The sequence below is a fragment of the Hydractinia symbiolongicarpus genome, chromosome 3 (genome assembly GCF_029227915.1).
Source record: "Hydractinia symbiolongicarpus strain clone_291-10 chromosome 3, HSymV2.1, whole genome shotgun sequence".
NCBI lineage: Eukaryota > Metazoa > Cnidaria > Hydrozoa > Anthoathecata > Hydractiniidae > Hydractinia > Hydractinia symbiolongicarpus.
In genome coordinates this window covers 11,917,868-11,932,045 of record NC_079877.1, presented here as the reverse complement: position 1 = coordinate 11,932,045, position 14,178 = coordinate 11,917,868, and the positions used below count along the sequence as shown (strand labels likewise).

Here is a 14,178-nt window from a genome sequence, read left to right as displayed (position 1 = left end):
TGGATACGAAGAAATTAGTATTACTGTGGAAAGTATATCATTTCTTGAACATGATAGTTTAGTAGGCGACGTTTCGGGAGATCCTTCTCCCATCATCGGGCAAAGTAAAATGATGTTGCACATGTATTTATATAATTGCAGAGGATACTAATTCATAAAAATTAACCAATCAGAAACGAGCTGATAATTACAGTTAATTACGGTAATTAACATTTTCGGACCTGGATGTAGGTAACTACTTCTTCTGTAAGGCTGGTAACCAAATCTCAGGAAGTTGATACGAGATGCTGTTTATGTGTTTGTTACGTTCTACACTGTTGATGGTTTCTTTAATCTTCCTGACCGTTGTTCTGGATTCTCTGTCAATGATTTTCTTCTCATCCCAATAAAACTGATGACTTCTGCTCCAACTGTGGTCCACAATTTCGTTTTTCGTCACATCTCCGTTTCTCACTGCGCGCATAGATTCTTGTACTCGTTGCTTAAGCTTTCTTTTTGTTTCGCCTATATACACTGCATCACAATCTTTACACGGGATTTCGTAAACAACATTGCTTTGTTCTTCCAGGTTTATTTTGTCTTTTGGTTTAGACAAAGTGCTTCTTAGGGTGTCTTTAGAGGTAAGAATGCATTTGATCTTGTGTTGCCTTAAAACTCGACGAAGGATCTCGCTGGTACCTGGTACGAAGGGTAGGAATGCTGATGCGATAAATTCCTCTGATGTTTCCTTGTTGTCTCCGTTGCATCTTCTCTTCATTTAATTTTGTACTTGCATGATGACTTTATGACTGTATCCATTTGCGATTAATGCATTTATTACACGTCGAATTTCTATTTTCCTCTCCTGTTTGTCACTGACTACACTGTTGGCACGATTCAGTAATGAAGATATGACACTTTCTTTGCAAGATTTCTGATGGTTTGATTCGAAGTTTAGGTACTGGTCAGTGTGTGTTGGTTTACGATACACTGAAACTGAAATAGAACCATTCTTGCGTTTGACCAAAGTGTCCAGGAAAGCGATACTTCCATCCTGTTCAAGCTCAACAGTGAATTTGATTTGTCGATGTAGGCCGTTGATGTGTTCATGGAACTCTTCTAGATGAGATCTTTTGATTATAGCGAATACGTCGTCAACAAATCCTTTCCAAACCTTTTTACGTCTGTCTGATGTGACAAATGCTGTTGTCTCGTGTGCTTGCATGTATATTTCTGCGACTACTGATGATGCAGGGCCTCCCATGGCAACTCCGTCTGTTTGACTGTAGAAGTTCTTATTAAACAGATACCATGTTTTGGTTAGAACAAGTTCGACCAAACGCAGAAAATCCGGTACTGGAATCTTTGTCTTTTCACCGAATGCAGCATCGTTTTCGCTAAGGTCTTTAATGATGTCTTTGTCGTAAGGTGTCTTTTATGGGAACATTTGTGTAGAGTGATGTGACATCAAATGATACCATGCATTCGTCGTCTGCTATCTTTATTTCTCTGATGTATTCCGAAAATTCTTTTGAGTTTTTGCTGTGGTCACTTGCTGTGAATTTGCTGAGGATGGAAGCAACAAATTTTGATAGGTTGTATAACGGTGTTCCAGTGCAGGAGACTATTGGTAGAATTGGATTTCCCTGTTTATGAATTTTGGGTAGTCCGTAAAATCGCAGTGGTGGTCCGTCACAAGGTTTCAGTCGGTAATACTGCTTATCGTCGATGTATTCTTTTCTCTTCAACTCCATTAAGATGTTCCTCGCTTCTCGTTTGATGACTTCTGTGGGATCTTTCTTGAGAAGTTTGTAAGGCCAGTTGTTGATGTGTTCGTTGCACTTGTTGATGTAGTCAAGTGTATTTATGATAACCGTTGTTCTCCCCTTGTCTGCCGGTAGGATTATGATATCTTTGTCCTTCTTTAGATTCTTCAATGACAGTCTTTCAGATTTTTGCAAATTGTTCTTTGGTGTTTTGCTTTTCTGTAGCGTGAGCCTTACTTTAGGTCTTACTGTGTCTGCCTCTTCTTTTGGTAGATCTTTAATTGCATCTTCCGCTTTCGCAACTATTATTAAATAAGGTTTAATGGGATAATATACGAGCCAAAAAGAAATTAAGAAAAAAAACCTTAAGAGATCAGGAAATATTTTCTTACCAGGTTTTGCACACCTTAGGCTGATTTAGGAAGACAATGATGAAACAGATATCGAGTATTAAAACAATATTCTAAAGCAATTGAAATATCTTCTCTCCCAATTTCTGAGAGTTATGAAGAAAAATTGACGTTCTTTTTCAAACGAAACAAGCTAAGTGAGGAATTTTGTTCATGTTGGTAATTCATTTTTACCCAACAGGCACTCAATGTGTGGAGCAAAAAGTGCCCGACCATTACCATTCTTAAAAAATTATAATCGATAGGATTTTGATAGAAATGATGCTACAATTACAATTAGGTTTCAAAGTGTGTTTTAGAGAAAAATAAAATTAGCTGCCGCTCAACTTTCTATACTTTAATTTAAATATCAAAGCAATACTTCATTTTGATGACAAAAATGATAGCAGCGCTTCTTTCTTGGATGTGTTGTTGTTTTGAACACGTAATTAAAACACACACAAAAGATCGAAACTAATCTTTTACACGACAAAATTGAAAGTAGTGTTAAAAGTAGAAAGTATAACTATACTTTGTTTCATTATTTTTGTCTATTCTTCATATTTTCGGCCACTCAGAACTTTTAATTTTTGTTGCTGCATTCCTAGGGTCTCATTTCCATTGTCTTCTGTTTCATTCTACTTTCTTCATTATAATTGATTAAATATGAAAAAATTCGTGTTTTTGATAGTAAGAGAGCAAACGCTATTATTACACCCCTTTTGCATTTGCCTGAAATAATTAGTAACCAAAGTAACATTTATCAAAATCTTGAATACATTTACAAGAAATCTTAGTGTCCTGGCAAAATATTTCCTGGTTACCACCTACAAGTGCTATTGAGGCTTGCAAACACCCTGTAATGTTAAAAGACACATGATTCTATTAATTAAATTTATTTTTGAACTTTTAAAAGCAATATTTGCATTAACAATTAATTTATTTATTTACTTCCTTTTGAAAGGGTTGGATACGAAGAAATTATTGGTAACAAAATTATAGCAAAAACGGTCACGCAAATAGCAATTCTAAGTCTTGAATTGCTAACACAATTGCACTTTTAGGCACCCCGAGTTATAGCAGTGAAAATGAAATTGAAGACAAAGGAGGCAGAAACACACTGATTATTAAGTATTTCCTACAACAGCATTATATAGCCATCTCATCTTATATAAGGCATCTCATTATATAGGCCTTACATTTACAGCAGGAATTTGTATATACACCTATCTTGCACAGAATTTGTCGTAGTTTCCAAATATGAACTTCATTTTTTCCGAAAGGCCACCCACAATGAGTAATCAGCCTTACATTGCACTTAACTAGGAAAAAAATTTAAAAAAAACAAACAACAATTTATTCCTCAGTCTTACGTCTTTTTCTGAGGTACGTTATTCGTCAAGAACGGCATATACGGCACTTTTAATAAAACTGGGTTTATGGTCTGTAATTTGTGCGGTACTCAGGCCAATACTTTTGGTCATATATTAAACGTACAACTGTCTTTAGTCTCTTACACTACCAGATAAGCAGAATTAGTATAAATTTCTTATTTTCTTTACGTGTGGTAGTGAAATAGCAGGCAAACAGCAAATAATTAGAGGCATAGGAGATGCAGGAAGATGTAGCAATCAGAGGAGCAAGAAATCATATAGCAGAGAAAGAAGAACTCCAAGTAAAAAGAATAAACCTTGAGGACAACATTACTCAAGTAGCACTTCCAAATCAAGATATTGACATGATTGTTGAACATGTTCCAGTCGCAAAAACAGTTTATACTACTCCTTTATAAAAGGTTAAAGAGATTAAAACCTTTGAAATACAAAAGGGTACATCCATATCTGGGTTAAGCTCTTGGAAATGTCATTATTGTCTAGAATTTTGTCGGTACTTGTGGGTACTATTGGAATCGGATATTCCGGTTTAAAAACGCTGTGTGGTTTTCTTGACATACCTCCACCATTCTCGAAAGATGGATATGATCATACAACCAGGAGAATCAAATTAGGTTCCAAAGAAATAACGGAGAAAAGTATTCCTGAAGCAGCTGTTGACTAAGGCAAAGGGAAAAGAACTGCCGACGTTGGTGTATCAGTTGACGGAGCTATGCAGCGTCAAGGATTTTAATCAACACTTGGTGTTATTACTGCTATTTCCATAGGTTCAGAAAAAAACTTGATACTGCTATTTTTTCAAAGAATTGTAAAGATTGCACCAGCATGCAAAAAATAGCTAAACTGGACCCTATGAAATACGTAATAAGGAAGGCGTCACATGTGTGTAATTTGAATTACGGAGAATCTTCAACCGAAACAATATTTGGAAGATCAATATGGATTTTACTACACATCCTTTTATGGAGATGGCGATAGTAAGGCTTACCCTGCAGTGAAAGATATTTATAAAAATGACAGGAAGGAAATGGTTAAACGTGAAGATATAGGTCACTATCAAAAAAGTATCGGTTGCAGACTACGAAAAATTAAAAAAATGTTGACGACTTAGGGGGGAGAGGAAGATTAACGGATGCAAAGATAGACAAATCGCGAATTTACTTTGGAATTGGTCTTCGTCAGAACGTGGGAAATCTGAAATCTATAATAAAAGCGTGTATCATGTTGCTGGCTACCTCGACTCATGTCCGATATCGAAAGATTCTTGGTGCCAGTACCAGCTCGACAAAAAAGGAAATCCCTACCAATTTTTAAGTCTATATCATCCTCAGTTCCTGTATCATCACCCCATCGGTTTTGTTCAAAATTGAATCTTATCGGTCACTGTACGGTCGCAATTATGGATTTTTTTTAAATGTTATTATTTTTCATCCTAACTCAAAAAAGTAAAAGAAAAAGTTGTCTTTTTAAAAAAGTGCATGATAAGCAGGAGTCCGCTTTAAGAGGTTCTGAGGTAGACCTGTCGCAACATTGCGCAAACCCTATCTGTGATTTGTTTTCACAAAATTCTACCACTGGCTATTTTTACGCATTTCAATTGGACAATAATTTTCCTTTTCTAAATTCCAGCTATTTGAGCTACTTTGAAAGGAAATTACCAATGCATATACTGATAATTTTTTGTTTTCTCAAAAAGGATCCGTCTGTCTGTCTCTCAGCAACATGGCTTCGCAAGTATCGAGACCCGCAGAAATTCCCGTGGCCCCGCAGCATTATTTGGGATCCTGGCAGACCCCGTTTTTAACCGGCTTCGTTTATGCTGCGATAAAGTTTTTTAAAAATGGTGTTACGTCTATATACATGTGTGACATCTTTTACCTGTACATGTTTTTTGAACTTTTACCGGAAACATTCTCCGAAAAATAAAAAAGGTTGGTCAGCTGTTTTTGCTATGACGTGGTAGCAACGAATTGTAATTTGTGTTTTTATTAAACCTTTAGTTTCAGAAATATACTTGTACTAAAGCGCTTTACCTGAATGTATGGCACAGTTGACGGTTCTTATTAATCACTCATCCGGGTGTCAACGTTGGGTAACTCAGTTCCCTATGGCTTTAACCGGCGTTTCAACAGAGTGTATCCTGTGTTTTGTAATATTAAGCCAAAAAAACATGTGCGTCAGGGTTTACCTGTAGTAAGCGTTGTTTATGTTACTGAAACTTATTTTGCAAAATAAAATAACATTGGCTGATTGTTTTTGCTGTGACGGGATAACAAAGGGTTGTACACTATGTTTTTAATTTGACTAGAGCTTCAGTAGAGTTGTATTTTGAAAAATATATTACACCAGAAGCACTATAATGTTTATTGCGCTTAACTCGATTCACGACATACTGCATACCTGTACTAAAGCACTTCACCTGACGGTGTCGCACAGTTTGCGGTTTTTCATAAGCGGTTCTAAGGGTGTTCAACAACAGTTACTTGTGGCTTCACCCGGCGTTTAGACGCGGGTCTTCCGGCTAGTTCCAACATTATTCTTACGCATGTTCTTATATATTGCAATCTAACAAGTTTTTCTTTATTAACTGTAATTTATATAAAATGCAAATTTTTTCCTCTCATGGTGTTTCTTAGTTTCCCAGCCCCCTAAACTCACCCCTATAGTTCGATTGAAAAATGTTATCTGAAATAAAAACGTTTCATTATAGAAAGCATTTAAAATGAAATTTCACTTTTTCTTTCTTTATTACAATTGTAAGCAATTATGGTTAAATTACGATACAATAAATAAACGCAATTGTTAAAGTAAGAAAGAACTTTGACATTATCTCAGACAAAATGACAGCCTTAGAAGGTGTAAAAAAGAAGAACCTTTATATTTGTTTAACAGTTTTGGTAATGTTGAAAACAGGTAAGTGAATCAATGTAAATCAATGAATCAATGAAATAGTTGTCATTTTTATATTGCTTTTATGACCGAAATATTTTATACGACGGTAGCTTCAGACATGTTTTATTAGCACTGTACTGACTTATGAATAATCTAATGAAGTATGTTAATTTAAAGTCAGCATATACACGTGTCAGATTATTCAAGACAAGATATGTTCACAATGTCTAAGTTATGTGGTATAATATATCTTCGTTCAGAACATTAAACATTTTTAATGTTTAAAAAATAAGTTTTGAACTGATGCAACCGTACTTAAATTAATAAAAAAAAATCAACTTTAGAGAAAAAGAATGTTCTTTGACGGCAGAACACTCAAAATAATTATGCAACTTTATCTGGGGCAAAAAAACTTCATAAAAGTTGTTTACAAACAAACAAATATTGCCTAAATAAGAAAAGCATTGCACAATTAGAAACAAGGTTTGGAAACATCCTTCGTTCAAACGAATGACAAGAAATAATAAGCAGAAGCCTGTCCAGGCTACAAAAATTGCAAGTTGAAAGAGCTGGAAATTGCAATTTTTATTGGGCTATGGATAAAAGTTGAACATAATATACCAAGCGTTCATCAGTCGTATTTCTCTGAACGAGAGTATGTTTTTACCGATTCTGTATCATCAACAAATAATCCTACAATCCTACTAGGGAATGAAGTTACAGAAGGAATTATATACTACTTATGTTTTACTACAATATATTTTGAGATATGCCGTTTTATGCAAAATTTCATTGCATGCACATTAAAATATTGCATCTAGACCACAGCACTTGACTAGATTTGATAATTAAATTAACATAACTAATTGTAATTTTTAATTTTTATAGCAATGTCTGGGTCAGTTGAAGCTATTACAAGAAAGAAAGAAACACTTGTTAACACAACTGCAGAATTAAGTTGAAAAATGGAAACTAATCAGCCAAAAGAAACTTTATTTGGTGTCCAATTGTATGAAGCTGGTGTGCTAGTAATAGATGACAAGTCTGGAACAGTAACCGAGGCTGGTAAAAGAGAATTTGGTGGTAGATTATCAGCAAGCCTTTTAAATGATATATATAAAATGTTCATCAAAAAAATCCGATACAATGAAGTGAAGTCTTTTACATTATTAGCTGTATTCAACACGGCGTCAGGTGTTATTGCTGTTAATCATACTGCATCTATCACGAATGTTAAAGGTTAGTTAAAAACTTTTGTTATCATTGACAGTTTATTGACTTGTTGTTGTAACCATTTATTCAAGATGTTTGTGGCAATCCTCAACCAAATGTTCAGTGGAAAATGTCAAGCGACAGTACATATATGCCATCCGAAAGTTATGTTTTGATAGAAAACATGACAAGAACTTGTCATAACACATTTACAACAAAAGCATTAACTAGAACAAAATGCAGTCACATAATAGATTTTCGTGCCTTTGGCAGCAATGGTAAAGTAATTGGACAAACGATGATCAACATCAATTGTGAGTGACTGTTTTGCCATTATGCTGTATATTATTTACGTGTAAATAAAAATTAATTTTTTAATATAACAAACGTGTGTATGATACATTATTAAAGTTTTTAAACAGCATCACTACCTACTAGATAGTGTATATTTTTTTTAGTTACACCAGCAGTTGCAACTGCCATAGCATATTACCATCAAGATAATTGTGTCCATGTGAATTGGAAAACAGAGGATACTGGAAATTGTAAAGTAACATATCAACTCACTTTTAATACTGGAAATACGTTTGAAGTAACTGGCAATACTTTTAAAATTTGTTCCCAAGAAATACTAAGAACCACATCTGTCAACATCAGAGGGATAGACAAGAATCAACGTGGAGATAAAAGCCAGGATGTTTTCTCATCAACTAGACCACCCTGCCCACCACACAAGATTTAGATTAAATATATAAATATATTTTGTTCTCCTTTCAACAGATTGCTTAAAAAGCAACCCAAAACGATTTCAAAAAACTTTATCACTACTAAATTTATGGTATAGGGTTTATAGTGGCACCATTTATACTTTCTAGCTTCACCTTGTATATTGTTACTTTTAATACCTAAGATTTCCCTAGTAAACTTTTCCTAAACCCTAATAAATTTTATGATCAAGCGATAAAAAAATGTTGCCAGTCCGGAAGAAGAAAAGAGTGTACACAACCGTTAGAGCAAGAGTGCTTGCTTATCTAGAGTTTGCCTTGCTTAATAATATTCAAATCTTTCCTTAACAGTAGTGTTTCATTCTAAAGCCTCTGCTCTTTTAAAACCTCTTTTCCTGCCCGAACAAACACAAAATGCACATCAAAATTATTTTTTCTCAGTAAAATGTTTGTATATAAGCAATCTACTGCTGTTAAATAAACTGCCGACCTTCATTAACAAAACAGACATACTGTTGCGGCTATATTGTTTATGAGAATCAAAGCATCCACTTTGCCTGTCAGAAGCAGATGAAAGTAGCCTTATAATAATGGCAACAACAATAAGTAATGCTTTAAATCTTCACCCAAGCTATGATACACGAATATAATTGCTAAATACTAGATAATTGTGAGTAAATTTCAGAAGAAATATTTAAAACAACATGTGAGTCAAATCACGTTCTCAGAACTCTTCTTCTCGTTCTGACAACCTCTTTGTGGTCCGAGAACATTTATTCTTTTCCCCATACTACTTACACGTATCACATTAGCTTAATTATTATATTATTTACATGCTTTTTTTCAGCAGAGCTATTTAATAAAAACACAAGCTCAGGTTTTGCCGAAAAATAACAACAAAACAAGAAGCCCTGTGGCTTAAAGATTTCCGCCATTAGCTTTAATCTCAGAAGTAATCTGGGTGGAAAAAAATCATCGAATATTCTAAATTTTTAAAGTTCAATTCTCCATTGTTATTGTAACTTTAAATCATGGGTAACTTAAATTACATACATTTCTTTTTGCTATAAAAACAATTTTATAAGAGCAAAAATAAGGCTAAAAGTTATTGAATAATAACAATGAAATAACAACAATGACAAGACTGACATTTATCGATTTTCTCTTTCTCTCTCAAAAAAAGATGAGAGATATTTTTGAATGCAGACATTTTCGCAGAATCAATTGGTAGAATTCAGGTCTCAAAAATTTGTAATATACTCTAAAGTTCCAGGCTTAACAAGTAAAAAGCTAAGAACATATAGCCAAATTTTCTGACTCTTATAAAAGTGTATAAACAATACAACTGAATAAATAAAACATCAAAATCACAGATTTTGTAGAGAGTAATATTTCTTTTAAAAAATAAATTTTTTAACTCAATACCTTCGAAATTCTGGATAAAAGACTTGTTATGTAAAATTGCCGATTTGAGTATAATAACTTCTGAAATCACTAAGTATATAGTTCAATATTTCATTTGTTTAGCAATTAGCATTGGAATGTTTCAGTATCTAGGCGTTTAAAACTTTACTCTATCGCTCAATATTTTTTTAAAATGTTTATTGTCGATGTTTTGATAACGTCTGATCTGAAAAAGAGAATATTTGGATAATGAGGCGCAAAAATACAATTTCATTACAAACTGAATTAATGACATGTGGCTATTCAATTACTGTCTCTGTATAAGACAATGCTTTAGTTATTGCACCTTCCAAAAACTAATTGGTTGTGTTTGCAACACAAAGGTGTTAGTGCAGTATAAAAACATGTAAAAAAAGAGAATTTGAGGAGGTTACTTATATTTTTTTATAAGAAACTCATTTCTAAAGTTCTAAAGCTTAAATTATATTAATGCGCACGTGCAATTTATTTTTTATTTCGATGAAAAAGTAAAAGGAAAGTGAAAATGGTTTCTACTTAATTTTACGCCTTACCTCTCTCACATAATAAAAGGGGGCTTTTTATGCCAGTCGTAAGCAGCGTTAATTTTTGCACGGTGATGGGTATTACACCAATTTTCCCAAGGGCGGAATTAAGGCCGGCGTGAAGAGGGTAGACGAAGAAAGGGTCAGGTAGTTGAGTGGATGATCGAACATTTTGGAAAATATGCACCTTTTTTTTCTGATCGAGCGAACCTATTTAAGTCGCTCAAAAGGACGTTAACAAATTTTTTGAGTCACGCCTTAACTCTTTAGAGACATTTTTACATATATACTATATACTTTAACCAAAAAAATGAAAAAATGAATGCTGAGTAAACAGAAAACAGCAAGAAAAAATCAACTTAGCGGTTAGCCTATATAGTAACAGTAGAAAAACTTTTCTAGAAAATCAGCTAGCAACTCGGCGAGTAACTCTTCCAATAGCCTGCATACCATCAACTTTGAAGCATCTGGGCTGTCTCTACCTATCTTTCTGTCTCCCAAGCCGATTTTGAAGATTCTGCCTTCGCCGGGGGAAATTAATAAGAACGACTTTATGCTTAATTCTTTATAACTAAGCAAAACAGAATTAAGTAAAACTTGATACTTGTGTATTTGGTAGAAGCTTGTGCTTTGTTTCACTTGTTAATTTAGGTGGACCTGACGTATGTGGGATCTCTCTAAAGTCAAGTTACATTGTCAATGAAGGAAAAGAATTATCTTTCCTAAGCGAGGTTTGTGGAAATCCAAAACCTATTTTGACTTGGAAAATGGAGAACGAACTAGGGTATTCATATTCTACCGACATTCGATACATGGAAACTTTTACAAGGCGCTATCGATATATTTATAGAACTCACAGCTCTCTTACTCGTAAACATTGTGGAACAAAGATTATTTTCAATGCTAATGGTGCGAATGAAATGATTACAGGAGAAGCAGTAATTAGTGTAACATGTAATGTCTACTTTGAAAATTATTTCTTATCTTCGTTTGACATCACAGTTTGAAATGTAGTTAATGCTTTTAGTTTGGCCTCGAAAAATCCGGAAAGTAATCTTTTACAGAGATAATGATTGTGTAAATGGTACATGGACAAGTGAAGCAACTGGAAATTGTGCACTGACTTACCATATTCATTTTGGTGAAAAAAGTGGTATTCATAATACAACCGACACACATTACGCTCTATGCAACATATTTAATATTTCCAATGTAGTTATTTGGGCTTCATACAAATATAAACACGGCCAGAAAACAAAAGTGAATATCAGTTTAACAACTCCAGTACCATCTACAAAGGCCGCAGATACTTGTAAACATCCTATACCGTTTGAAGGTATATGCGACTTTTTTAATCAAAATAAGTAATGTGAATATGTAGGGACTCTTGTTACATCTGAATTTCCACTATATATATTTTTCTTAGTGAAAAGTTTGGATACCAAGAAATTTTTGGTAACAATAATTATAACGCTGGTTATCACGCAAATAGCAAATATATGTATTTATGGGTTTAAGAAGCTCAGAGGTGAACATCTTTTATTATTACAGTTTCAGTGTAGTAGCTTTTAATTTTGAATTGCCTAGCACAATTACATTTCTAGGAACTGGAGGTAATAGTAGAAATAAGCAAAGCACAAGAAAAGACGACGGAACTAAAGATAGCCAAGATTATGAATTATTTCCTACAACAACATCTCATTATACAGGCCTTCAATTGGAAGCAAGAGAGGAAATTGTTTATGCCGATTTATCACCAACAACAGTCAATGAGTATTCAGAAATTGGAACAGAAAATATGTCAAAACAAACTTATTAATTTCAGCATACATTATACATGCTTTGTACACTAAACATCTTAAGTGGTTTATTAATAATTATACCTGGTCTTATGGTTACAGTATTCGTGATATTCCTGACAGTAGAAAAGTTTGTCCGGTTTGTTCACACGTTCAAATCACGGAAAAATAGTAGAAAATTTGAAACTAGTTGTCAGTTGTTAGTACGCTAACTTAAAATGCCCTTGAAAATTTGGGTTAGGGAAATTCAGACGTTGGTGCTTCCCCAAATTAAGATACATGTCTAGGGAAAATAAAGTTAGTTTAAACATTTCTTGCAAGTCTCGGAGGACAGCGACAACCAAAGCATCAAGAAAAGGGACTAGATTAGGGTACAGCATCAAGCATACAATAGGCGCTCAATTAATTTTATTTTCTTCATTTTCATTTTCTAAAATCTTTATATTTTTTGAATATTTGTTTTCTGTTTGTTTTCAATGTTAAGATAAATATATTGTCCTGTTTTTTAGCTACGTGCAGATGCACCAGTTTTAGGATTTTGGGCTATAGGAACAAATATTGTGAAGGCTAGCTAGCTAGCTACAGCCTTACTTTTTACCATTCTGTTTGGTATAGGAGCTTTTTATCCGATCCAACATTTTTTATGTTCAGGATGTAGCCATTTAGCTAGCCCATATATTTGGCTAAAAAGTGAGATTGTAAAAATGCAGTTTGGCTACAACAATATTCTTAAGCAATAATTCTTATGCTAAATGCAGTTAGCTAGGTAGCTACATCTTTTAATATTTTCCTGAAGACTTTTTCTGCAAACAAAATGGTTGAGTAATCGGTTTAGCTTGAGGGGTAATGATGGGCGAATTGCGATAAAGTTGTTTTGGAAGATGGTATTACGCCTCTTCAACTCTTTTCTTTAACTGTACTAAACGCTTAACCCGGTGTTAGCAACAGACTGTTTTTTTGAAAAAGGCTGTTACGCCAATGGACTGTGACAATTAATTTTAAACTTACGCCAGCACGAATGTGCAACACTGCCTACCTGGAATAACCACTCAGCCTGTATTAGCAATGGACTGTTTCTTGTGTTTTTATTTAAACAGCGTCTGCGAAAGAGCTTTTTTCAAAGGAGTATTGACCCTATGCGCCTGTTCAACTCTGTTTAACTGTACTAAGCGCGTAGCCCGGTGTCACGATTAATCTCTATAATAATAGCCGTCGTCTGTCTGTCTCTGCGCGGACCCCCCGCTGAGTTTGAAAATAATGTTACGGAAACACGAATATCAAATGCGATATATTTTTATCCACTTTGTTGCGACGGGTAAATATAAAGGACGGGCGAACCCGTGGATTTTTCCACGGGCAACGACTAGTAAAATAATATTGACCGATTGTTTTTGCTATGACGGAGTGACAACGGTTATAAACTGTGTTTTTATTTCAGCCTTTGTTGAGGAAAAGTTATTTTTTGAAAAATATGTTACAGTCGCAAAACTACAATGGTGTATACACTTCACTTGATTTACGATATACTGCATACCTGTACAAAAGCGCTCCACCTGACCGTGTCACGCAGTATGTCGTTCTTATTAAACGCGCCTTGGGGTGTTCAACGCTGGGTCACACCTTGGCTTGTGGCTTACACCCTTGCTTGTGTGTTACGCCGGCGTTTCGACGCCGGTTTTCCCGGCTAGTTCAAAATATTAGAGGTAAAATGATTTTTGCGGAGAGAGAGCCATTGCTCGAACGGAGCTATTTTCCTCGTTCCCATAAATATATTAGAGCGTGACAAATTTCCGCGTTTCCCCCTAGTACGTAAAATTTTGATGAAAACGTGGGCGTTTATGACCCACTTACCCAAATATTTTTTATGGTCATTTCTTCCGTGAAAATCTGGTTGGTCGAGACACGCCGTTTTCAGTTAAGATCAGGTCGGCACAGAGCTTTAGCCACGGTCACTCTTACTAATATCACGTGACATTTCTCCAGATACATAGCGCTTGAAATGAAAATTGCGTTGATATGGCCATATTGGCTTGTTAGTCGTAATGGACGGAAGGG

At 34.6% G+C, this 14,178-nt stretch overlaps 2 protein-coding genes across 2 annotated transcripts; both read left to right on the top strand.

Moving 5' to 3' along the window:
- The first annotated feature begins 5,780 nt into the window (after window positions 1-5,780).
- LOC130635743 (uncharacterized) lies at window positions 5,781-12,771 on the top strand. Its single transcript, XM_057445200.1, has 6 exons — window positions 5,781-6,441; window positions 7,309-7,659; window positions 10,976-11,278; window positions 11,352-11,660; window positions 11,751-11,852; window positions 11,929-12,771. Exons 2-6 carry the CDS (start codon window positions 7,386-7,388, stop codon window positions 12,141-12,143), a joined length of 1,203 nt encoding a protein of 400 aa, XP_057301183.1. The 5' UTR covers window positions 5,781-6,441; window positions 7,309-7,385; the 3' UTR covers window positions 12,144-12,771.
- On the top strand, window positions 7,722-11,465 carry LOC130635744 (uncharacterized). Its single transcript, XM_057445201.1, has 3 exons — window positions 7,722-7,946; window positions 8,091-11,055; window positions 11,175-11,465. Exons 1-2 carry the CDS (start codon window positions 7,763-7,765, stop codon window positions 8,372-8,374), a joined length of 468 nt encoding a protein of 155 aa, XP_057301184.1. The 5' UTR covers window positions 7,722-7,762; the 3' UTR covers window positions 8,375-11,055; window positions 11,175-11,465.
- Window positions 12,772-14,178: the final 1,407 nt, after the last annotated feature.